General features: G+C 31.8%; 1 protein-coding gene across 6 annotated transcripts in view; it reads left to right on the forward strand.

Moving 5' to 3' along the window:
• The first annotated feature begins 8,329 nt into the window (after positions 1-8,329).
• Positions 8,330-27,498, forward strand: part of LOC139516615 (WD repeat-containing protein 64-like) — a 46,265-nt gene continuing 27,096 nt past the window's right edge. For 5 of the 6 annotated variants that reach the window (XM_071306812.1, XM_071306811.1, XM_071306809.1 and 2 more), the window contains exons 1-12: positions 8,330-9,060; positions 10,778-10,908; positions 14,931-15,036; positions 19,325-19,431; positions 19,914-19,943; positions 21,838-21,948; positions 22,313-22,539; positions 23,053-23,095; positions 23,871-23,968; positions 24,834-24,967; positions 25,893-26,020; positions 26,522-26,606. In XM_071306812.1, the coding sequence (XP_071162913.1) occupies positions 8,904-9,060; positions 10,778-10,908; positions 14,931-15,036; positions 19,325-19,431; positions 19,914-19,943; positions 21,838-21,948; positions 22,313-22,539; positions 23,053-23,095; positions 23,871-23,968; positions 24,834-24,967; positions 25,893-26,020; positions 26,522-26,606 (1,357 nt within the window). In that variant the 5' untranslated portion in view covers positions 8,330-8,903. Of the gene's footprint in view, positions 9,061-10,777; positions 10,909-10,972; positions 11,062-14,930; positions 15,037-19,324; positions 19,432-19,913; positions 19,944-21,837; positions 21,949-22,312; positions 22,540-23,052; positions 23,096-23,870; positions 23,969-24,833; positions 24,968-25,892; positions 26,021-26,521; positions 26,607-27,498 lie in introns of those variants that run through there. The other variant, XM_071306814.1, reaches the window with a different exon arrangement.

The following is a 27,498-nucleotide window of genomic DNA, read 5'->3' on the forward strand; positions in this document are numbered from 1 at the left end:
AAAGAACAATCCGAGTTTTTTATATGACAGTCAACAGGCAAACACTGGTTTTAAGGATAAATTACCAACAACAAAAGGGAAACTTAATGACGTTCAATAAAGGCAACAGTAGTATACCGCTGTTCAAAACTCATAAATCCATTGACAAAAAACAAAATCGGGGTAACAAACTAAAACCGAGGGAAACGCATTAAATATAAGAGGAGAACAACGACATAACACCGAAACGTAACACACACAGAAACGGACCAAGCATCAGACAAAACACCACGAGAATAACAAATATAACATGAAAACCAAATACATGAATTTGGGATAGACAAGTACCGTGCCACGTCTTATCTCAATTTCATAAAATAAGAGAAAACACAAACGACTCAACGTTAAAATGCAACACACACAGAAACGAACAATAATATAACAATGGCCATCTTCCTGACTTGGTACAGGACACTTTTAAAGGGGAATAAAAGTGGTGGGTTGAACCTGGTTTTGTGGCATGCCAAACCTCGCACTTTAATGGCAAAGTTAAATATAACATTGAAATGACAACATAATATTACAGGACTACAATACAAATTAATAGAACATATTAGACAAAGAAAAACATGATTAATAGATAACAAAAAGCATCAGGTTTAAAATTCAATACGCCAAAAACGCGCCTTGTCCACACAAGACTTACAAGTGACGCCCAGATATAAAAGATCGAAAGTGAAAATAGTACAAAGTTGTACAACACTGAAGATCAAAAGTTGAAAAGGTTTCGCCAAATACGGCATTGTTTTTATGCCCGGGATAAGAACATTCTTATTATATAGAACAATTCATGCTATTGCAAACAGTAAATTTTATCAAATGAATATGAAAGGGATATACATAAAGAAACTGAAGTATTAACTAATTACAGAAAACTAAACCCGAATACATAACGCCCAGATATAAAAGATCGAAAGTGAAAAAGGTACAAAGTTGTACAGCACTGAAGATAAAAAGTTGAAAAGGTTTTGCCAAATACGGCATTGTTTTTATGCCCGGGATAAGAACATCCTTATTATATAGAACAATTCATGCTATTGCAAACAGTAAATTTTAACAAATGAATATGAAAGAGATATACATAAGGAAACTGAAGTATTAACTAATTACAGAAAACTAAACCCGAATACATAATGCTATTAAAGTTTAACACAGAATAGACACACCCGAATCAGTCCAGGCGTCAACGTAATTAAAAAAAATGTGACGTCAGACTTTGCTGAAACAAAACATGAGAGAAGCCAAAGTGTGGATCCTAGTGAGAAATGTTTGATTCATGTAACATCTAAATTAAAGTCAATACAAGAACGTAGGCAATTTTTAAAGTTGAACAAATTATGTTTCGGATGTTGCTTGTCGGTATCATATTTTAAACGCAACTGTCCTAACGCAATAAAATGTGGGGATTGCGGGAAAACAGATCACCCTACAGCATTGCACATAAAAAAATCGAGAGCAACGATCTACAGAGCCATCAGATTAAGATTGGAGCGTTTTGAAGAGGAAAACAAAGTTCAAACTCCTATACAATCAGCATGCACACAGGTTTGCATGGATAAATTTGGTGGCAAATCATGCACAAAGATCATACCAGTAGAACTGTATCTTAGTGACAATCCGGATAGAAGGCTAAAACTATATGCTTTAATGGACGATCAATCGAATAGGACTTAAGGAAAATCGGAACTCTTCGATTAGTTTTGATCAACGAGTGTCTCGGATTTTATCTTGTCAACATGTTCCGGAAAATCTCAAGCATCTGGTCGAAAGCTTAGTAGACTAATCGTCGAGTCATTAGATAAACAAACTCAATTACATGTGCCTGACATTTTAGAGTGTAACCTCATTCCAGATTCAAAAGACGAAATACCTACTCAGGAAGTTGTTTTGTTTCATCATCATCTCAGTGATCTCGTGGATTTTATTGAACCTCTTGACGAAGAGTCAAAAATCTTGCTCTTAATTGGACACGATCTCATTTCTGCTCATCATGTGCTTTATCAAAGAATTGGATATGAGAATGTGCCTTACGCACAGAAACTTCCTCTGGGATGGACAGTTATTGGTGAAACTTGTCTCGGAAAACTACACTATCCAGACGACCCTCGTGTTAAAAAGACATACTTACTTTCTTCGGATAGAATATCAATATTTCCAGCGAGTACAAATAAAATTAAAATTAAGTAAGTGCGTACACTTGAAGTTAATGAAACTGCATACGAAAACATTGGAAAAGATGTGTTTATTCGCCGTGCTGATGATGATAAACCTGGACTGTCTGGTGATGACAGAGAATTGATTGAATCTATGGATACAAACTTTTGGAAGGACTCGAGTGGTAATTGGTCCCCCTACTACCGTTTCGACAAGATCGTCAACTTCTACCAAATAACTGGAATCTAGCATGGAAAAGAGCCAAAGGTCTAAATGCAAATCTTCGCAAAGATCTTCAGAAGCGTGAACATTTCTTCACTTTTATGAACAATGGTATTTGCCTATATTCGGGGTTTATCACCCCAAGCAACCTGGGAAACTTCGTGCTGATTTTGATTCCTCCGCACAATTTGATGGCGTGTCTCTCAACAATGTTGTGCTTAGAGGACCAGATTTGACGAATAATTTAATCGGTGTTTTGCTCCGCTTCCGAAGGGAGCAAGTGTCCATTATGGGCTATATAGAACAAATGTTTTACAGTTTCAAAGTTGATGAAAAACACAGAGACTATCTACGATTTTTCAGGTACACCGACAATGATTTTGACAAGCCTCTAACAGTGTATCGCATGTGTGTAGACGTATTCGGCAATAGTCCTAGTCCTGCTATTGCATCATACGGACTCAGAAAAACTGCCATGGAAGGGGAAAATGAGTTTGCCTCCGATATGCTTGATTTTGTCACTAGAGACTTCTACGTTGACGATGGGTTAACTTCAAAACCTTCTAGCGCCGAAGCAATTGATCTCATGAAGAGAACAAAGTCAGCTTTAAAGTCTATTGGTAACATTCGACTACACAAGATATCTTCAAATGTTGAGGAAGTCATGCATTCATTTGACAATGAAGATCTTACAAAAAGTCTTAAGGATCTCGACCTTAGTTACGATATTCTTCCAGTACAACATAGCCTCGGTATGAAGTGGGACCTGGAAACTGATACTTGCACGTACTGCATCGATAGAGTTGTCAAACCGTATACACTTCGAGGATTATTGTCAACAATAAACAGTATATTTGATCCTCTTGGATACTTAGCGCCAGTAACTATTAAAGGAAAAATACTGCTCGGGTCAGTTATGACAGGACATATCATGTGGGATGAACCATTACCGGAAGAGGTTTACAACGCGTGGGAATCTTGTAGAACGTCACTCTTTGATTTGGAAAAAGTAAAATTCAAAAGGATGTTTGTACCTACTTCATTTAGTTCAGCGAAAACAAGGAAGATTCACATTTATTCCGACGCATTAGAGAAGGCAATAGCCGCAGTTGGTTACATACAACTAGATGACGATAAGAATTTTGGTTTTGTTATGAGAAAATCAAAGGTTGCACCCAATCACGGTCATACGATTCCACGCTTAGAACTATGTGGAGCTTTGCTAGCAACCGAAATAAGACAAACAATATCCGACCAGTTAGATATACCTTTGTCTGATATTCAGTATTATACCGATAGTAAAGTTGTACTAGGGTACATCTTCAATTCATCACGACGATTTTACAATTATGTTTCATACCGTGTTGCAAAATTCACACAGTGTCAAATTCTGAGCAATGGTCTTATGTGCATACAGATGGCAACCCAGCCGATCTGGCAACTCGATCCATAATTCCTTCGAAATTAGAAAATAGTATATGGCTATCTGGTCCGCTGATAAAAAATTATGCCGATCAAACTTGAAAGCTTTTCTCTCATTAATCCTGACACCGATAACGAAATACGTCCTGACATTACAAGCAGAAAAACAACGAGTCTCGAGAAACTCTCCTTAGGATCACAACGATTCGAAAGATTTGGAAACTGGAAGTCACTTGTTAGATCAATTGCGCTGATGAAGGACTTTCTTGTAAATAGAATCTTAAAAGAAACTAAGTGTCGATTCAGGGATGCAGAGATATTCGTTGTTGGAGTTGTGCAAAATTATATCTTTTCAGACGAAATCGATTGTATTAAATATGGCGGGCCACTCCGTGGAAATAGTGCACTGTTGCAGTTAAGTCCATTTATCGACAATGAAAGCATTCTGCGTGTTGGTGGGCGTATCAAAATGGCGAATGTACAACCCGATGAAAGGAATCCGATTATAATACCAAGTAGAAATTGGATAGCAACTTTGACCATTCGTTTCTTTCATCAAAAGATACAGCACCAATGTAGACAATTTACATCGGGAGCAATACGAACAGGAGGATACTGGATACTAGGTGAAAAGCGTCTCCTCGTCTTTTATTAATGCCTTCAAACGTTTCATAGCTATTCGAGGAGAAGTAAAACTTATTAGGTCTGACAGAGGTCTAAATTCGTCGGACCAATAAAGGAACATTTCTATGATAATGGCATAGAGTGGCATTTTAATTCACCTCATTCATCTCATATGGGAGGTATATGGGAAAGAATGATAAGAACAACGCGATCAATCTTGGACACCATGTTATCAGAACTTCCCGGAAAAGAACTATCGCATGGAGTGTTAGTAACATTGTTAGCGGAAGTGTCGGCAATAATTAACTCTAGGCCTTTAACATGCGTACCTACGGACGCAGATGAGTCATTACCTCTCACACCTAATCTTATCATCACTCAAAAGCCTAGTGTATTGATTCCAAAGGATGTGTCATTCGATTGTAAAGACATGTATTATGCAAAGTGGAAGCGTGTGCAATATCTTTCGGACGTTTTTTGGAAACGTTGGTGAGTGGAATACTTGCAAACTTTAAAGGTCGACAGAAATGGACTCAAGAAAGAGAAAACATTCAAGAACGAGATGTCGTGTTGCTCAAGGACAATCAAGTTAATCGTTTAAGTTGGCCAATGGGAATAGTCACTAAAACATTCCCTAGTGCTGACAATTTAGTACGTAAGGTAGAAATTCGTATAGTGCGTACTGTGGACAAAGATTTGTAAAACCAGCTTTCTTCGTTAGACCAGTGACAGAACTTGTGATATTGTCTAAAAAGTTGTGAATAGTGTAGTGGCATTAATAACATGACAGACGGGGAGTATACTGTATTGTCCGTATATTTTTTCATGATGTTTCCGAAAGTTGACTTTCATTTACTATCTTCTTCGTTACTTTCCCCTCTTTTGTATTTCCTCTTATTTACATGCTCACGTTGATGATTCAGCATCATTTATTGACATATCTTCCAGATTCCGGCATAGTGTAAGTTTATAGCATATTGACAATTTGAAGAACTGTTTATTGTAAACAAATATAATATATATTGTGTTTTGATGACGTATAAAACGTTGGGTAAATGACAATGATGACAAAATATGCCACGTCACCAGGTTATTTGTTTTATTTTTTCACAACCGTTTGTTATTACTTGCAAACACACAGAGACAACATGTACACTATAAAAATGTTCTATAAACATTCAAATACCCTTTTTGGTAATTTTTGTATGATTCATAGCACCTCCCTCATTTTGATATTTTAAAGTATGGAAAGCAATTCGTGTCATAATTTGCATACATAATTTTTGATAGAGTTTTCAACACATTTAAAGCTGTACACACCATTTTTGACTCACAGTTTAATATGTTACCAAACTTGATATATTGTTTTAATGCCTTTATTTTTTTATGTGAATGTATGGAACACAATTAGTGTCATAAGCCAACTTTGTATTTTTGTATGTTTTGGCAAATCTTTTTGATTGATAGGTTTTATATTGTGTTTTTATTTGTTCTTTCAGCTTTTTACCGTTCACTTTGGAGGTTATACTTACCTGTCATCATTTGTAATCATTCATTGAACACCAGCATACCTTTGTTATTCATGCTACATTGTATTAACAGAGTGGAATATATGACAATAAATAAAACGGTTATCTTTAATGAAGTCTATTATTTAATGCCCAGAAAAGAATAGATGGGAGTCATTACAACAACCGCATCACATATCATATGTTGGTAATAATACATGAATCCATTACCTTTTACTTGTTTGTCATAGGCTACCGATAACAGTAAATTACGCTCACTCAGTCTAATGAGTCTGTCAGAGGGCTTCCAGTGGGGATTTAAATAGAATAAAAGAGTAAATTACATGTAGGTGCACGAGAAGAAAAAAACAAAAGTTTAAGTATTCTACATTTAGGTCACCAGTCCACACAAGGTTTAGTCCTCTGCTAGTTATTCGTATCATTTGATTTAAGCGTTTAAAACCTTTGGTGATCCCACGGTTTAAATGTCTATAACACGTACGACATAACAAGTGGTCGTTACAGACGAACGTTCGCCTAATCTGTCCCAGTCAATTGATTAACTTAGCGCGCCAAGAAATGGTCTTGTCCACGCTGTTATGAAAATAATACTATCATATTATGCCCAGCAATGTCAAGTTGAATGAACACATGGTTTTTCTTAGAAGATCTGACATCAACACCAACATATTCGACAAACACAAAAATAAGACAACCGCTGACGAAGTTCCTATTTCCAGACAAGCACATATGTTGGTGTGATTAATTTATTTATTAATATCTTAATGATAGACCCCACAAACACCTGCTGTTTAAAAGATGCTAGCAACTACTGGGTCAATTTCGCTGATAGTGGACCATTAGTTCCCGAGGGTATCATGCACCAGCTCAGTAGTCGCTTTTTAGGTCAAATATCCGTTGATAATTTTTAGAAATTATCAAAACTTAGGATTCAAATCCTCAAGGCAAAGATGACCCCAGATGAATTTAGATACTATGTGTATGTCCTTTTTGTCATTCAGCTCTTTAACTGGTTCTGTTCTTAATGCAAATCTTTGGTTTTCAATTATTCGGCTTTGAGCATTCATGGTAAAGGTAAAAGCGCTTCGGACGCATGAAATTTATAAAGTTGAGCAAGTTGATATACCTTTAGTTACCTACACAATAAAAAAGGTGGAATATTCGTGGCAACATTTATAAGTATAAGTATTAACAGAGACATATATTATAGGGAAAACGGTAGTATTACATTTTCCCAGCATTAGGTTGGCCTTTTGTGTACCCAAGACAGGTGAAGGAAGTCAACTTAGGAGCGCTGTGATTGGATGTAAGGGTACAATATATTTTTTTATTTATCGATGAATAACTGCAGTGTGTAAATTTACAATATAAATTTTAAAACCTATTGAAATATTTTCTAGAGAATTATTCGAAAATGCTTCCAAAATTTGCAAAATGACGCTGGGCATGGATAACATAAACAAGCTCCGTTGGAAATTGGTCATGATACTATTTGGCTTCAATTTTTAGAATACAGTAATAGAGTACTAACACCACACAGAACTGTTTTATCCAGGTTTTTATTATAAAAACTGGTAAATTTAGAAAATGTTAGTATTGTCGCCTATGGCAGAATAAATAGTACCGTTTCCCCTATATATGTCTCTGGTATTAATAAAATAGGAAAATGCTAATTTTGTGTCGTTCTTTTGTGCTGTAAGATATGATATATCAATAGGAATAAAGTTGTTTGTACATCAGTGTATTTGATACACTAGTTTACACAAAAAAAGACATGCCAGTGATTTAAAATTGATTAGAATCTTGTGATCATTACACCGGTTTATGTATATATAAAGACTTCCGTGTTAAATTTTCCTTTCACTAAGACATCCCTGTTGAATTTTACTTTCATTGCTAACCATTTATGTAAATTACGCATTTTCCCGCAGTCAGAATATGCATAAAAGTGCAACTATGTATAAAAATTAAATGTAGCTTGCTTCATATTATCCATTTCAAATAGCTCTAAATGCTAATTTCTCCTTTTTTAAATCAAGAGAATATTCAAAGGGATATAAGTTTCGTTCAATTGATATACTTTTATTTTTTACAGTTTAATAAATGTAAATCCTAACATAAAATAATAATCTTTTGGCTTGTCTTGACAGTTCTTTCGCTTGATTACATATGTTCCTATTGGATTTAAAACATTCAACGTGAAATGTTTAGATATCGATGGTCGACTCTTAAGTTAATGCGGCTTTCTATGACTAATTATTTCGTTAATTTTATCCGACGTTGGCTGTGAAATAGCTTCGGACAAGGCTGAATAAATATAGAAATTTTAACTCAAATTACTTAAGAATTCATAATTTGATTTAAATCCCGTCATTTTAATCTCGCATGTTTAAATATAACAAAATTATCGTCCCTTGCGGGGTAGAATTGCCAATCTATTTTATTGACGAAAATGCTATCGATCTACAAAAGAAATATGAACATTTAAATGACACATTTATAGCCATTTTTTGTTGTTTAAAAGATTAATAAGGATTTGTGTGCTGCATTGTTTACAGTTAAATGCTTTATCCCCTTCTTGGCACTGGGGTCATACCTGGTCAACATTAGTTGCTAGGGTGCAAAAAGACGCAATATCCACTCTCAGGTAATGAACATTTTACCTGTCTGTGTGTCGATTAAACAATAGATGTGTATTCGGGATGGATAAGATTTCATTTAAACCAACTTTGAAGTGATAACACATCCTGGAGTTACTTTTTATTTCATTATTTAAATTTATTATAAATGTTATGATTTGGAATAGTAGCAACACGTGAAATGCTACTTGATATATTTGGATAGATTAAAAGCATGTGCAATATATTTAAATCTACTTGTGGGATTTATTAGTAAAGACAAATCAGGAATATAATGTCTGAGGGACCAGAACTTCGTGGTGAGGGTCTAGGAAGACCCTATACCTCTGGAACCTTTCAATCAAAACTTGATCAGTTTGCGGAATTTATAAATAGTGTGACTTTCCAAGATGTTGAAGCGACACCTGAAGAAAGGCGTCAGATGATTACAGGTATATATATATATAACATACCACTGTTGGTGTGATAACTATTGTCAATAAAATCTTTTGTAGTTATATTGATTGTCAGACTTTTTATCATGATATCTTTGTATTAGTCGACTGTGTAATAGATGGCATTCTTTCTTCAAAAGTGCAAGTCTGCGAATCGGAAGCTTAGTTACTGCATGAAGGAATCTGATAGGAATTGATTTTGTGTTAACGTAAGCTGACTAGAATCTATTGTTTCGTTAAAAGACGTAAAAGTTATCAGTATATTAAGACATGATTTTCAATTCAAACAAGACATTTTAAGCTTCTGTATCTTGTCTTTGATTTCCATCTCTGTAGTAATATTTAAAAAGTGTGAGAACATCTCCAAACAAAGGAAGTTGGCTTGGTTTCACAAAACGCTACGGCACTATGAAAAGATAAGAAGCTTTTGTCACAAAGTTACATTAAACTATAAGAATGGTTGCTTCTCGCATATCGCTAATATTTTGTAAAATCAGCCCTGGGACCACATTAATCATGTACTAGGCCCAGCTCACTCTTTCTTGGCTTTGCAATTTCTCAGTAATTTCTTATTGGTTGGTAATTGCTTCATTTCAGCGCAAAAATGATATCATCGCGACGACAAAAAAAGTAACAAACTCAGAGCGAAATACACTTCTTATAGAATAGTATGCAGGCCCATACGATTCTTCACATAAGGTATACAGCAAAGAATATCTAAATGATGTTACAGTTTTTGACATTAATCATAAAATAGATTAAGAGATCTGTTCATTGAGGAGCAACCACAATTCCTTTATAACATAATTTTTATCACCAAATATAATTATTCATAAAACTATTTATTGAAATAGTGCCATTGATATGTGAAGGATTAAAAGCTTTTTACAGTTTAAACACCATAAAATGGACAAAGAAATTAAAATAATTAATTTTGTATACAACTGATCAATTAAGATGTTTAAATGGATCTTACGTAATAAATAGCCTATAAACATTTCTTATTGCTGACCCAACAAGCAATGCCACATCTTCCAAACGTTGACAGATTGAGAAGTACTGTTGTGTTTGATTGAATACTTTCAGTTAATAAAGATGATATGAAATAATACGAACGATATACATACAGTTGGATGTATTAAAAAATGAATAGCATGTAAATAAATTCATCGTCGTCATCTCCATGGTCGTCGTCGACAAATTCCTGCTCCTTCTCCTTCTCCTTCTCCTCCTCACAGTTTGTTCATCATTTAATCCCCATCATCTTTGTCATCATCAAGTCAAGTCATGCAGCTTTTTATCAAGAGTACTTTTAAATTGGTCATAAAGAGAGAGGCTGAGCGGAACAGTATATTTTTGTCGGAATGCTGATATTTTACACTGATTTTTCTTGTATATTGCATACTGATAGACCACACACTGATAGAAAACGATCAAAAGTTGTAAATCAAAAGTATGCGTTTGTAATAAAGTCCTCATCAAGTTCCTTGGTCCTCCTTGGCTGGACAGTGTTACAACTTACATGCTGTTGAAACGAAATGAAAAATGTATTTCTAAATACGATAAACAACGTACCTTCTTTAACACTATTAATTTTCAGTAATATTCAGTATTACACCAAGAGTCGCGAAATTGATCCTCTTAAACTAAAATACATTTCATTTCTGAAGATTAATTTGTACTTTGGATCATGACTTTTTTTTGTACATTTCAGAGTCATTGCGCTTTGATCAGTTTTGTGACAGAATAAGACAGCTGTTTGGATCGGATATAAAAAATACAGATTTAAAGGCAATATATAGAAAAATCTCTACAAATCCTGATGCCAAAGTTGATTGGAGCGAGGTGTGTATTTTTTTCAGCCAGGAGACACTTGGTTGTTCCCGTATACGTTTTGTTTCTTAGTTTAGTGACTTCCGGTATATGATAAAATATTCCGAAATTATTTTGACAGCATGCAACAAAAATCTCCTTTATTGTGATATTTTCTTACCAGGTGTAAGAGTTCCAGAGGATTTATAGTGTGAACTTAAGGCAATAAACTCCCGTCAGAATAGGATATATAATTTCATGATATCTGTGTAAAGCTGAGTACTAACAGGTCAGGAATAACCATCAATTGACGTATAATCCACCAATTGACGTATAATGGTATAGACCAATTGGTGTATAATTCTTTGTTTTTCAAAAGAAATTATTCTATCAAAATGGGGCATTGTTTTCTTAAAACCATATTATGGTATGAAAACTTGTCAAACATTCCTAGTTTAGTATAGTGACATAACATATTGCATTTAATCAATAATTGTATTTGCTGTTTCTTCTATTGTTATCTTGTCAATTCTTGATTGGCAAATTTACCTGTAATCATCTGTCAATGGACATCATTACTGTTTGCAGTCATGCGATCATGAGTAGAACTCCACAGGTGAATGGAGCTCTTTGTTAATACTTGACTTTCATTATTAAAAGTCAATCATGGTCAATAGTACAAATGTTTCAACAAAAGAATTGCTGTACACATGCGTTCTCAAGAGATGCAGAAGGCTTTGACAAAACTGAAACTTTCAGAGGACTCAATAAGGGTCATAAAATAGGTTGCAAGTTGCAAAATCATGCTCCTATCGCACACTAGCATTTTATTACAAAAAGATTGCATTATACGTCAATTGGTCTATACCAATATACCTCAATTGGTGGATTATACCTCAATTGAGGTATAATCCACCAATTGGTGGTTATTCCTGACCTGACTAAGGCCCCCAAAAAATATATGTCTGTTTCCTGCTGGCCAAGGCAAAAAAATCAGGGTCGGTAGGTCGGGACTTTTTTTTTTACTCATTAGTGTAGAGTAGTATGCGGACCCGTATTCGGATCGTAACTGGAACTGCCGGGGAGTTTGGCTTTGAGTCGCGGTCGGTCGGGAAACAGGAAACAGACATATATTTTTTTTTGGCCTAAAGCAATTCCCAAATCAGTAAATGATGTACCTTTTGACCCGCTTTTTGAACATACAGTACAACATTTCCATTATTTGTAAATACCATGCAGAAATTGTATACCTTTTCATCAGTCTATGTAAGCATGGATAGAACCCATTCTAACCTTTTTATCATGGGGTGAAGTAAACTTGGGTATAAATGTAACTGATTGAAAGTCACAACACTTGCATTGTTACTCACACATCTGTGTCTTCTAGATAGTTCTGATCAATGATAGTGGAAACTAAGAATGAGTCAATTTGAATGTGGTTGTCAAAATGTTTAGTGTTCTTCTTTACTTATGTTTTTGCTACATGTATGTCATGTATGTTTGATGATTGAACTCAATTTAAAGGTTATCAAATTTTTTGGCTGTGATAATGTGATGAATCATGATTATAACCTTCTCCTTGGTCAGTCTTGCTGAATTTAAATAACTGTATCTGTATAACTTGAATCTTTAGATGGAACCAACACCTTGACCACACAATACAAACATATAAGCTATTGGCTTGTTTGTCTATCATGACACATGATGTACAAAAAATGTAGGTTTTTGAATTCTTTTTGTTTTTTTGTGTCCTGTGAAAAGCACAAATATGTATGCTCAGTGTTACCCTTATCTACTCAATGAGTAACAAGGACCACCAAACATGTAGTGTTTTATACTTTACATGTCATGTTCTTACATGTTACTACAAAAAATGATAAATAGACCAAAAGGACTGTCAATCTCAAAAAATGCTATTTTATTTCTTGTTTTAGATTAGATTTTAAAGTCAGTGATGTTTGTATGTTTTTTTGAAACTACCACCCACTGATATTTAAAGAGTCAATAATGACTCAATATTATATAAAGCAGTTCCTGTATACAATACATGTATCTTTTCATAGAATCTGACCCACAGTGGTGCATTTGCTGTTAATTTTAGTGTTACATTCCATGCATATTTAAGATTTCTTTTGTTCCTTCCAGTAAATGAAAAATCCTGTGTTTTTCTGTAATAATTTTATTTTTTTAAACAACCTGTTGTCCCAATTATAAGATAAGTTAAAGATATTATCTTGTCTACAGTAGGTAAAAAGTGTATCTTTACCGATTATCTTAAATGCTTTTTACAAAGGTTTGAAACAAAATGGCACCAAATACTTCAATTTGCTTCATTGCCGTGAAATTATTTTGCTAATTTGTTTTCTAATCAGTCATTTTTTCAATAAAGTCAAAAGTCTTTTTCCACTCTCAGTGTGAGTGAGGTCCTTTTGTTCATTCACCAACGACAAAATTAAAATATTAGTGGATTAGATTGGCTTTTCCAAGCTGTATGGGGTTAAATGTAAATTAGATTTTATTGATACTGTATCAGCATTTTCTGAATAAGGATTAAGGTAGTATTACTAGTACAGATTTATTGGTTTCCCAAGAGGTGATCATTCAATATTGACAACCTGTGAAGCACAAAAAATTATAACAAATATTCGATAAATGTTGAACTTATCATTTTTGTAAATGTATTTAATTAAGATATGTTTCAGATTAAAAGCTACATATGAAATATACAAACCTTGGCAAAAACTTAATTACTCAAAATAAACATTCAGTATATAAAGGTCATGTTAAAAAGAAATAGTTCATAAATGTCAAGTATAAAACTTGATATAAATTCTAAAGTAATTTGAGTTTATAAAAAGATCAGGACTTCAAATATATTTTACTGGTACTTACATGGAGGTTATATATAAAAAGGCACAGATAATTATATACAGTAATAACGATTTAAAGAGCAATCACAAAGCTTATATTCATGAAAATGGTTTATGAAAATGTACATCTATTCAGTTTGAAAATCTTAACATTACCGTTTCAAATGAGAAATATTGTAGATAGATATAAGAAGATGTGGTATGAGACTATGAGTGTCAATGAGATAACTCTCTTTTACAATTTGTAAAAGTAAACCATTATAGGTCAAAGTATGACCTTCAACACAGAGCCTTGGCTCATACAATGTACTAAACAGCATGTTATAAAAGCTTAGGGCCCCAAAAATGACATGTGTGAAACAATTCAAATGGGAAAACCAAGGTCTAATCTATATAAAAAACGAGAAATGAGAAACACATGTACATTTCATGACTATCAAGGAAATTTCATTGAATTATACCAATTTTATAAAGATATGTTGTTTGTTATTCCTTAAAATTTAGCATGTCTCCAATACAGTATTTATTTCTATATGTCTTAATTGTTTTCTTACAGTGTTTGAAATCAAAGGGGAATTTTGTACATTCTAGGTAAAATTTTAAGAACTAATTGGGAAAAATATCTAAGCAATCCTCCTTTGAATTTTTAACATAACATTACCTTAGATTTTACTCCTCTTTCCTTGAATTTCATAGCATGTACTACTGTTTTGTGTAAGATTTAGTTGATATTTCAATACAGATAGGAATGATACCAAATGGATATTAAACTTGTAAGTCGAAAACAAACTGATTACAATGTAGGTCGGTGGCAAAAAAATGAAAACATTATCAAAAGTGTATACAAAACCGGACAAGGAAAACTTAAAACTTTAAGATATATTATATTGTTAGGCAAACATATATTGAAGTTTCACTTAATATTTATGATCGACTTATTTTAAGCAAAGAGCCTTACAGGAAAAAACCTTCATATACTTGTACAAATGTATGAGGTACATGTAAATCTCATACTATTACATGTATTGCATCAAACAGATGCACATTCTCTTGTAACATAAACTTTTTTTGTAATTATGTGTCTTCATAAACACTTACGGTAGAAGATTCTTCAATAAATATATTTCATTTTATCATGCAGAAAATGTGAAACATTATGCATTTTAAATCCTTTTATTTTTGCAGCTTTTTGGCTATTTCCAGTCTAATAATGATGATGAAGAAATTGTTGTTGGTGAAGAGGTCAATGTATTCACAGTGTCGAAGAGGAGAAGGGTTGGAGAGGCTGCTGGTAAGTTTTTTACCTCCCATGATAAGGACTAAGGCAATGTAGATACAGGTTGATATACTGATATAATGAAAGTACAATATTCCACTCTCATTACCAGTTAAATCCTTCAATACAGATAGGAATGATACCAAATGGATATTAAACTTGTAAGTCGAAAACAAACTGATTACAATGTAGGTCGGTGGCAAAAAAATGAAAACATTATCAAAAGTGTATACAAAACCGGACAAGGAAAACTTAAAACTTTAAGATATATTATATTGTTAGGCAAACATATATTGAACCTCATACATTTGTACAAGTACACTTGATGTATTTTAAAATACTACATTGTAATCAGTTTGTTTTCGACTTACAAGTTTAATATCCATTTGGTATCATTCCTATCTGTATTGAAATATCAACTAAATCTTACACAAAACATATATTGTACCTCATACATTTGTACAAGTACACTTGATGTAGTGTTTATATGAATTAAATTAACAGGTAGGCAGTTAGTTTTTTTCCATTGATGACTAAGGTGGATTCTAATGATGTAGCTGGAATAAGAGGTCGAGAAATATAGATTCCACAACTGCAACACTTACAAGTGTATTACGATATTTCTCCACTCGAGACAGTTATAAATTTTAATATTTTAAAAAGCGCGAGGCTGGCTGAGCTTTTCAAATAATTAAAATTTAACTGTTGAGAGTGGAGAAATATCGTTCTACACGAGTTACAGTGGTGGAATCTGTTTCTCTTATGATTTTAATCCTTCCTTTTCAAAGATTTGAGATTCGTCATCAGGTATATGGTCACCTTTTTCATGATGTCACAATAAGAAAATTCAGAAGAAAACAAGAAAATTTAACGTCACAATTATATTTCAACCAATCATTTGCCGATAACAGATTTTTCACAAGTGAGGAGAAATATTTTTTCACAAAGGTGAGGAAATGTAAAAATAGCACAAAAATTAGAGAATATGGCATTGACATTCTAATCTCATTATAGAGCTGTTCTTTTTAACATACACTCATCATCCTTGGACCTAGAAAAAGATTTTTGAAATTTGGGCAACCATACATTAAGACCGTTAGCTATTATCCCTTATGTTTAAAAAAAACAAAACTTTGATGTACATGCATGTAATAACTGATCAAATAACGTACATGTATTAATCAGGATGTCTGATCATGAAATTTTGTTTTTCATGTTGAAGTAGTTTTAAAACTTGCATGGCAAGAACAAACCATTAACTATACTAAATTAGATATTTATAGTTTGTTTACACAAAGCTTGAAAGGGTTTGCATTCTTATGTTCTTTGGCCTACATGTTGTAGTGCAAAACTTTGTCATACATACAGATAATGTCTGATAATTTTTTGGTTGTACCTACAATAGAGAATCAGGGTCAGACAGGGGACCAGAATTCCCATTATAGAATAGAGCATTGTAAGTTCTTTGGTGTAAATCACAGGAATAATTTGTCGTCTGATGATAAGATTCATGTCACATTCCTGACTACCATGACCAATGCTATGAATAAAAACTTCTCTTGTGATAAGGAATATATCTCATTCAATTGAAACACCTATCAATTAATTGTTTGAAATTTGAATTTAAAACAAATTTCAAGTAGTTTTAGGTGATTAGTTTTTCAAAGTACACTTCAGATTAAGGTGTCACTAAGAATTCTAAAACAATACTGTGTAAACATGAAAATATCTGTTACATTTGTACTTCTAAATTAAATCAACATAAATTGCTTGAACAAGCACATGCATGTGAAAAATAAGAAAGGGTTTTAGTTCTAGTCTGAACAGCTGAAATAATGATTCAAAATGCTGTTCCATAATATTTTTGAGAATATTTTTCTGTATAAATTTATGTAAAGCGGTAGTATTTTTCTAATTTATCAGTTTTAAGATATGAAATCAATTGTATTTCTGATTTCCATATGTGTTGTAACAGAAGCACATGATTTTTCTTCCAAAATAACTACTGAGGAAAGGTAGACTATACATGTATTAATTGTGATTTAAATAGAAATGATTGAGGTTTGAGGAAGGGGAAAGGCTTGTGATATACCTCCTTAAAAAACAGTACTATAATTGGCTACTATTTGAAAAATGGATCAGTTTTGCTTATATAGCTGCCCTTGCTTCAGGAACTTGGTATGGGGTTGTTATGTGCATCTTTTTCATTCTAATTATTATATATAAAAAAGAAGATGTGGTATGATTGCCAATGAGACCAAAATGAAACAGAAATTAACAACTATAGGTCACCATACGGCCTTCAACAATGAGCAAAGCCCATACCTCATAGTTGGATATAAAAGGCCCATAAATAGCAATGTTAAACAATTCAAAAGAGAAAACTAACAGCCTTATTTATAAATATGTTTTCTCATTTAGCTCCAATGTTCCTAAACTCCCTTAAAAAGTTATTTTATTGATTGTGAAATGTGTGATTTTGTTTTGTGTGGGACTGAAGAATTAAAAAATAACAGGAAGCAAGCAGTTCATCTGCTATCCATGTTAAGCCTCTTGTTTTTTCTAACTCAGTTTTCATTTGTATATAATTGATTAAACCAATTAAAGGAGCAGTTGGAGTCAAAATTATAAAGAAAATCCATTACTTAAATGATATAAATTGGTTGTATATATCATGATAAGTTGTTTTAATCATTAACTTTTGTGATATTTATATATCATGTATATATAAATGTCCTAAAGAATGAAATTCTAAACATTAGTGACACTTACTGTTACGTTTTAAAGTCAATATTTACAGTACAGTGAAAATAGCAAAAAGCATTTGTATAGATTTGCCATTTAAATAAGTAGTGTATTATAAATTTACCCATTAAAGAAATTTGTATTGGAAATTTAAGGCAGTCTATATAAAATGTTTGACTGAAATGTAGATATATAATTGATGCACAAAAAAGCTATTTAGAGAAATGAATTCATGCAGTTAATAAGTTATCATTACTTTATTTTTTTTTGTGATGGTATTCAGGTAACTTCATTTTTAAGCTATAACAAAGTTCGATAATGATCTCCCATTTGCGTATACATTCGATGATTATATATGTTATTGAAACTTTCTGAAAGGAAATTCTTTAAGATTTGAATTTAAGGCTAAATATTAAAAGCCATTTTCAGTTAAATGGTTGATTCATGTCATTTTCAATAAGGTTTTCCTTTGGTTTATGTGTACTCTTGTGGAATTAAGTTGAACAGTTCATTTTCTAAATTTTGCCTTAAACAGCATTATTATTTTGCACTTTTCTTATTTTATTCTTAGTGATTGTTTATTTTATTCACCTTAAGAAAGTTTCCATTTCGATTTAAACTTTACATTTCTCCCTGGGAGGACATTTGACATTTATAAAAACTAATGAATAGTTCTCAAACATGCAAGAAAATTATCTCAAGAATTGACGTCAAATGACTTTATTCACGCTTTTTCACATTAACATCCATTATTCAGTATTACAATTATTGGCATAATTAGTGACATTATATTTATGCATTTCCACTTGACAGCTGTATATTAAAATTCTTCTGTGATTGAGTGTGAAATAATTTGCTTTATTAAATTCACTATAGCAAGGACTATTTCTTATTTTTAGAGCGTTATGAATTATATAAAGGTCAAAAAGTTGATGTGTGAATTAATTCACAGGCTATCCCTCATACCATTTAAACCTCCATAAATACCAAGTTGAAACCTTTTAGTTTAAAAGTTCAAAAGGCTTATTAACTAATTGTGTCAACAAAGCTTTCACCTCAGTTATTGCTAAGATTTTGTTTTAGAACAAAACTTTCATTCCAATTTGTTTGCTTCAAATAGAAAAACAAAAGATATGGGGTGTTCATCGTTTACACAAAATCAATACAAGCACAGCAACAACAACAACAAAAACACACAAAAAGCAAAGGAACAGGACTTGTATTGCTGTTCTTCATCTCAAAATCACAGTCAAACTTTCAACGCTAAATTTCTTGAAATCAATGTTTTTGCTCAGAATTTAGAAAAAAATAACGCTTTCTCTCTTAATTTTTCGCTCATTATATATATAGCTCGTTAAAGCAGAAACTTTTACTTCTTTTATTGCTCTCAATTTTGATTAAACTACATGTATAGGTTTCACTTAAATTTTGACTCAATTATATAAAGATAGCGTAAAAGTTGAAAAAAATGCTATCCCAATTAATTCATAGGTGCAAATTCTGTTGTCTTCATCTTCCGTCTGTCATTTCTCTCAATAGATTGTTGTTTGTTTTTAAGGTGACAAGACCAGAAGAGATACAGTGCAGTGTTTGAGATACATACCTTCACAAGATGGTTATATATCAGCCTCACAGAAGGGAGCCATTTGTATATGGAATAATAAGGTAGATCTACCATAGCACTTAGGTCCTTATTTTGATTCACAAATAGTTCAAATATCATAAGGACCTATAGCTAAGAGGTACTGTTCCACTGCTTAACATTTACAAGTTAATGTATTGCATAAGCGAAATCCTAAATTGGACAGTAAATTGAAGCTACGTACTAACAGTATATACTGACAACATTAAAGATTTATCAAACAAACAATTTCTCAGAAAAAATAATCGTAAAGACAAAAAAATAAACATCTCATTGTGCAGATAACATGACTTGGTACAGGCACAAATCTGATGGGGTTAAAACATCTGCACAAACCTCCTACTTTGAAATTTAGAATGGAACTGTGCATGTCTAGACCATATATTGAAAAAGCTTTCAAGAATAAAATCCTGCATAATACAGGTATCAATTAGATGGCCACAAACCAGCTATCTTTTACAAGGAAATAAAAGAAGATTATATATTTCTTATTATGTCATTTCAGCTTAGATTACAGAGCTGTATAGATATTAATGTAAGTACACCTTTATAAATGGAATTTACATGTTATATGGTTGATTTTCATATAAAGATTAAATGCAATCGGTGAAGTCACATAGAATAATGGAATTACATTGATTGTTAATGCATTGACATAATCTGATCAGTGATTATCTCCCTTATTTTTAATGAATAAATACTCAATGCAATATAGGAATTATTCAAAAATTGTGTTGTGTCCTAATGTTTTTACCTGTGCTTTGCCTTTCAGGTATAAAACATCTTAACAATGTTGTCCAATAAAAATTGAATATAGATTTCAGACTTTTCACCAATTTAACAATTGTTCAATAGTATGTTTAAAGCTCAAAATCCTAACTTCTATAACGTTTCCTTGTCTTAAAATATATAATTTATTTGTTCAAGGATTACCTAGAATAAGAGTCTATGATGAGTTCAAATAAAAAAAAATAATTTTAGACAATGTCTTGCTGTTCTCTCTATACTGCAACTCTTAAACATATTCAAATTCAAATAATTTGGGTAAAAATCAATGGTTTCTAATATGAAATTTCACAGTTTAGTTTTTCCAATACCCTTATATAACCACCATTGAGAAAAAACATGATTTTGTTGTAATATTAAGTGTAAATAAGCATCATATGTGTGTGAGTGTTTCTAAGCAGAATTATATGTACTTGAAATAGCGTAAGATTACATCTACAAAGGAAGAAAAAGATGGCAGCAACAAATATTATGTCCTCGAAGGGGTAAAGTGAATGTATATCTGCCCCTTTCCCACTGAGTGTGAAAATCTTAATTTCGACCCAGCTTCTTTACAGTGAATGGTATATTTATCTCTCACAAATGTTAAAACATATTATTATACACATGTTATAATGCTTATGGAAAACCATCTATATTTAATTTTGAATGGGTCCCATATATACAGTACATGTATCTATAGTTAATATATGTTGTGTCTTTTTTTTTTAAACTGGATTGTTGAATGGTATCTGTGTTTGTCTCTATATTCATTTTTACTCACATAAATGTATCACTTTATTTTCTATATTCTATTATATTCTATTTAAAGTTTTGGTTGTGGGTAACTGACAAATAATAAATTTAAATATTGTAAACCAACGTATTTCCACAAGCTATCTATTTTTTTCAAGAATATCGCATGATAATTTCAAACTTAAATCTTCCTCTATATAAATATGTTCAGAAAGTTAAATTATGAAGTAAGCTTTAAAGGACTAAACATTTAAAAAAGTATCAAAGAAATCTAGTTGCTATTCAATAACTATGACAAGAAAACAATTCTAAAAATTTTCTTCAGTTAATCAAAAACATTGTGTAATAAAAAAAAATTCATGTTTAAAATAGATTTATTAAGGAACGACTGTAATTTTTTTTCTGTCTATGAAGAAAAAACATAAAAATTTGGTGCACAATGAATAACATACGTAGCTGGTTATTTAACAGTGTGCACCACATTTTTTATGTTATTTTGAATAGACAGAAAAAATATTATAGTCATTTCTTATAATTTAATTCTAAATTCCATTTTAAACCATAGAAAACCATGAAAAAACGTTGATGACATCACGGTCACATGAATAAATTATGTCTATGGGCTCATAACAAAATAATGCAGCCAATCAGAAGACACGTTACATCCAAAATTAAATTATTGTAATATAAATGCAATTAGAAAAAACTGCAAATACTGAGACTAAGACTAGGATCAATTCAATGTTAGATGTTTGCTCAAGTTAGTTTAGCAAACTGTATTGTTTTGATATCAATATTGAAAAAAGAACTTTGATAATATTGATTTTTTTAAACATTTGGTAGCCAATGTCACTATTTAACATTAGTTTTTACTAAAGTTTATTTATTTTCTCACTGTCTATATTTAGGAACCAGCGTGGGTGACAGGATGTGAATATTTGCCATCTATACGTAAAGCTATTTGTTGTACAGAACGTAGCATATGTGTATGGGACAACAGATCAAAAGGAAAAAATCAGGTAAACTGCTAGTGTCACTTTGATTTGTAATGCCAGGCCCGTAGCCAGGAATTTCCAAGGGGGGGTTCGTTGGACTCATGAACTCAACTTTAACAGTCACAATTTGAACAAAATGTTGACTTTAACAGTGCTTAGGTTTATATTATAAAATTACTGTGATATTAAGGAATGTAAAATTTTATACCCCTAGAGTGGGGGCCAAATTACAATCGCCTTGTCTTTCATTCTTACATATTTACTGTGGTATGTAGAAAGTTTGCATTTTAAATGAATAGATATACATGTACATTTGATTTTTAGTGTTGTGATTTGCAGTGATGTATGCACAAAATTTCATAATAATTTTTGTTTTTTGTCATTTCAGCATGTGTTTGTAATCAAGCCATTTGAGAATTCCCCACAATGTATATCATATGTGCCAAACCCTGAGGGAACTTTAGATGACATAGTTTTATTTGGAGACGACATGGGCTATCTCAATGTGCTAAAGCTAGTTGCCAAAGATCTTACGCCAAAAAATTCCAAAGACAGTGACAAACGCCAAACACAAATACCTACAAATATTACGATAGCTCCAGATCAACTTACACAGTAAGCATCTGTCAATCACAAACTTATTTTCTCATTATTTTCAATATTTACGATAGTGGTGAAGGATACTAAAGGGTTATTCAAACTCATAAGTCGAAAAACAAACTGACGCAGCCTTGGCAAAAACATGAAAATGATAAAAGACACAAAACACAACAAAGAAAACTAAAGACAGAGCAACATGAACCCACCAAAAACCAGGGGTGAACACGGGTACCATCAAAGGGTTAGAAGATCCTGCTCCACATATGGTACCTGTCATGTTGCTCCTGTAGCAAAAACATTCTTTTTAGTGGATTAATATTCCAGCACATTAAATATTTGTGTTATATCTGCACTTTTGAGTAATTTAAAAAAAATCTCTGACAACTATTTAAAAGAAGTGACTGAAGTGTTTCAACCCATTTACTCTTAAAGATTTCGTACAATAATGCAAGCTCATATCAACTGTAGGCACCAAATTCCATATATGATTATACAAAAGTACTTCATATGAACATATTTTTTTTTCAGCAAAATTGTCAGAAGAAAATTGCACAATGATTATGTCTTACAAGTAAGTGTGTATATAATTATCATTGTTAACTTGTTCAGAAGGACTACACAAGCTACTAGCCATTTATTAGCATTATACGGATCTGATTCTTAAAAATCATTCAGCAATATGTGACCTCAATTTGTAGCTAAAGTACCTGAATGAAAATAACATAATAATAAAATTTGAAATCAAATGTCAGACTCCAATCATCCCCCCCCCCACTTTTAGACCCTAGACCTAAATACATGGCATCTCAAGTTTAAATGAGACCTAATATGAAAGGCTCCATATGATATTACATGTACAGCAAATAATATATAACATTCCTTAAAATTACTTTATTCAACTATGACATTAGAATTGGCACTACAGATGGAAACTGACACTAGATAGTACTGCATCAATAAATTCTCCTTGTAATGGGAGTAAAGTAGATGTTTATATTGACAATTCAATATAACAACATGATGACTTCCTTATTGTTATTTGGCCTGAAACAAGAAAATTAGCATAGGAAGCAGAAAATTTAATAAAACATTGAAAAATATAATGGTTGACATTTAATAATTAATTTCAATTCTATTAAATTCATTGCTAACATTTAAAGTATCCAATTTGTCCTATTTATCATTCATGCCATGATCATAGTTAAATTAACCTGAAAATTTGTTTCAGAAGTACATGGGGAAATTGCCTTAATTTTTTTCCACTTAATTCTAAAAAGTGTTACATTTCTTTGCACTAAGATTCAATTAAATTTCAATCAATAGATACTTAGCATTGTTTTTTTCAGGTAAAATATTTCCCCGAGTTACGATGTTTTGCGTCATGTTCACCACATAGTAAGAAATCTTTCGTGTTAGAGGAAGTGGACCGACTTTATGATGATGGGTAATTATGCAATCACGATTGTTTGACATGTCAGTTGGAATGTTATAATGGAAGTGCATTAGTGCATGTTTTTTTCTTCAAATCAGCCTGCTCACTTTTGACAATTTAGTATGTTTCACTACAATGGTTTGTTGTCTCAATGTTATCTTGGAATGTCACATGCTTGCATGGGTTATCAATATAATAATATAGGGTAGAATGACATAAGAAGAAAATTGGTATGACTGATGCTTTTCTTTCTTTTAAATATACATCATCACATGTGTTGCTTTTTCAGTTGAAATATAAATCTAAATATAACTGAAAATAAAACCAATGTTATATATATACAAATTAAACAAAAAATATTGAACTTGCAGAAATGATTTTGCTACAAATGTCTGCAAATATCGACCCCACAATTGTTTTATCCATTTTATCACCAATGAAGCAAGAACAATTCAATTTGCTGTTAAGTAAGTGTTAAACAAATCTATAGATGATAAAAATTGAAAAATCATAAGTGACAGTAACCAAGCAACACCACATTACCAAAATATGCATAAAATATATATATCTATTTTTTCCCCTTAAAAACAAATTTGTATTATAGTTTAAGTTGTTGTCAATTTTAAATTACTTGTTATGCACCTATATAGTACAGCTATAAAGCATATAACCTATATGGCCTGTGCCTTTTGATAGTAGATATTGTTTTTAAGATATTGAAAGAGAGTAGATTAATGAAAGACAAATTTTAAATAAGCAATACACACATGTTATGAAGACTTTGTATGTTTTGGCTGACATTTAAAGCATGTTACAGTTTTGCTTGTGAATCACATTGTTGGCATGGTTGCACAATATTTTGCACTACTTTTTGCAGTGAGGTGAGAGATGTAGCCATTCCTAAAGGTGTAAATTGTTTTGAATATTGTACCAAAGCCAATATTATTGCCACAGGTGGTGTAGACAAAGTAATCAGAGTATGGCATCCACATATATTTTCAAGGCCAACAGGTAATCAGGGGGTGGATCAGGGGTTTCAAGAAAAGGTTGCATACTTTACTAATCATGAATTTAACTCAAAGTATAGTGTGGTGAATTTTTTACTTCCAACAAAATGGAATTATGGGTGTTATAATCTGTATGCATCCACATACATTTGTAAACATATAGTTTTAAAGAGGCTGTCCAAGTAAATATCGGCAAATCCTATGATATGGGTGGCACAACATAATTTTTTTTCCACTGAATTTTTGGTTCCAATGCAATGTTTATATCATATAAAGGATATACCGGTATATGTCAAAGATATTTTTGAATCAACAGTGGATGGCTCAGAAAATGATTTTAAAGTTCACTAACAATGCAACAAAATTTTGTACAAAATGAAGAGTTATCTCCCCTTTTCAATGAATTTTCAGTGCTTTCTATGTATTTTTTTTCTCTTTACTTGTTGCAGTAAATATAAAAACACAATTTAACTTTGAGAAAGAATGAATTTGTGATATGAAATAGATAAAAAAAAAAATTGAAAACAAAATATGTCATGTGCCATCTACTGCCTGGTTTTTCCATGGACACCCTCTTAATCATATAACCATCTATAACATACGATTTTCTCACAAAAAAACCTATTCAGCTGAAAAAGATTTATGGAAATTGCATGTCTAATAGATTTTTTGTGGGAATTCCATAAACATTTAAGCATATTATAGCAAATGTTAAATGTCAAAGATGAATCAGTCACTAGATGGCAGTGACTTACTTTATCATTAACATGATTAATGGAAAAAAGCATGAAAGCAAAAAAAATCAAAAAAAATCTTTGAATTAAGGATTTTTTCCTAATGTGTGTCATTTTCTGTTAGAATAATGAGCTTTGTGTAGAATTTGTTATAAATGTATAATGTATTGCAAAGTTGGAACATTTTTTTTACAGGGAAATTGTTGGGCCATTTATTTACAATAGTAGACATATGCTGTAATGAGAAAGATCAACATTTGATCAGTCTGTCAACAGCTAGAGTATTCAGAGTGTGGGATATACATACATTAACCTGCCTGCAGGTAATTATCTCATTTGTGAAACTCAATAACCTAAAGAATATTAAATATTTCAGATTTCACATTCACTGACATTTGTTTTGAATTATTTGAAGAATCTCAACTATCTTGTTTACTCAATTTTGAATTAAAAAAAAATCCTAGCATATGCCAATCTACTTTGGATTCATTTATTTTCGTGGTTACCATTTTTTGTGGTTTGAGGAAAACTTGCATATTTATGAATATATAATTTCATGGTTTTAGCAAAGTCTGCAAACATCTCAATAGAAAATTTGTAATTTATTGAACCTTTGAATTAGTAATTCCACTGTATCCGAAGAATCCACGAAAATTTGTATGCAACAAATATAAATGAATCCACAGTATCAAAAATAGATTTTAACGTACTAATTGTTGAATGATGACTACTATCTAAATTTTACCAGATAATTTAATATTAATGATTACATTTTGTATTGTATTTGGTTTACATTATTAATTTTTTTGTTTTTCTCAAAATAGGTATTTACAGACAACGAAGAGAGACCAGGTGAAAAAAGAATATACTCAATGATATTTGATAACAAACATGAAAGATTATTAACAGGTTAGACAGGAGCTTTACATTGTACAAGAAAATTAGATTTCTTAAATTGAGGAGAAATATACAGAAAATCTAGATCTTAGCAGCTATTACTACTAAATAATAATATAAAGCAGTAAAAGAATAACGGACATTATCACTATTTTGTGCATTTTTCCTTTGATCTTTTTTTGTGATAATTTTTCATATCATGCTACTCGCTTGAGATGGAAAATTATCGCAAGAAACAAAGCATGCACATTGCGTTGCTAACGAAATTGACAACGTCGTCATAGGTAAAATAGCGATAAACAGATTATCATTGGTATTCTCAACTCAATTTCCTTTCTCGCTTTCGCCGTCCCGGCTCAAGCAAGAAAATCAATCTCGTTGAGATGATCAACGATAATTTATAATTACATAATATTCAGTTACATTGGTATCTTTCTTTGTTTGAAAAAAAAGTTAATATTAATTAAGAGCATAAATTTATCAGTATTTGTTGTGGTTTTTTTATTTATGTGTTTTGATACTTTGTATTGATATTCCTGTGTAAAGTCATTTAAAAAACAGTTAAGGGCATACGATACAGTTTTGATCCCGTATTTACAGTTTGATAAAAATTTCCATAAAGACTATTTTTTACCTGATTAAATCCAATATGCAATAAAAAAATATACCTTCATGTGCTACTTTTTAAGTAAAATGAGGTCGTAATTTTGTATATTTGCCCAAATTTTGGATTTGAGGCCGTATATTCTTTTTCGAAAGAAAGACATAACTTTTTTGTTTTAAAAGATAAACACAATTTGTTTTTTGTTAAATAATTTGTAATTTCTGTATTTTATAAGTATCCTAAAAATTTATGCATTTTTTATTCAGAAATAACTCATAATAATCTAATGGTCATGAATTG

The sequence above is a fragment of the Mytilus edulis genome, chromosome 3 (assembly GCF_963676685.1).
Source record: "Mytilus edulis chromosome 3, xbMytEdul2.2, whole genome shotgun sequence".
NCBI classification, from domain to species: Eukaryota; Metazoa; Mollusca; class Bivalvia; order Mytilida; family Mytilidae; genus Mytilus; species Mytilus edulis.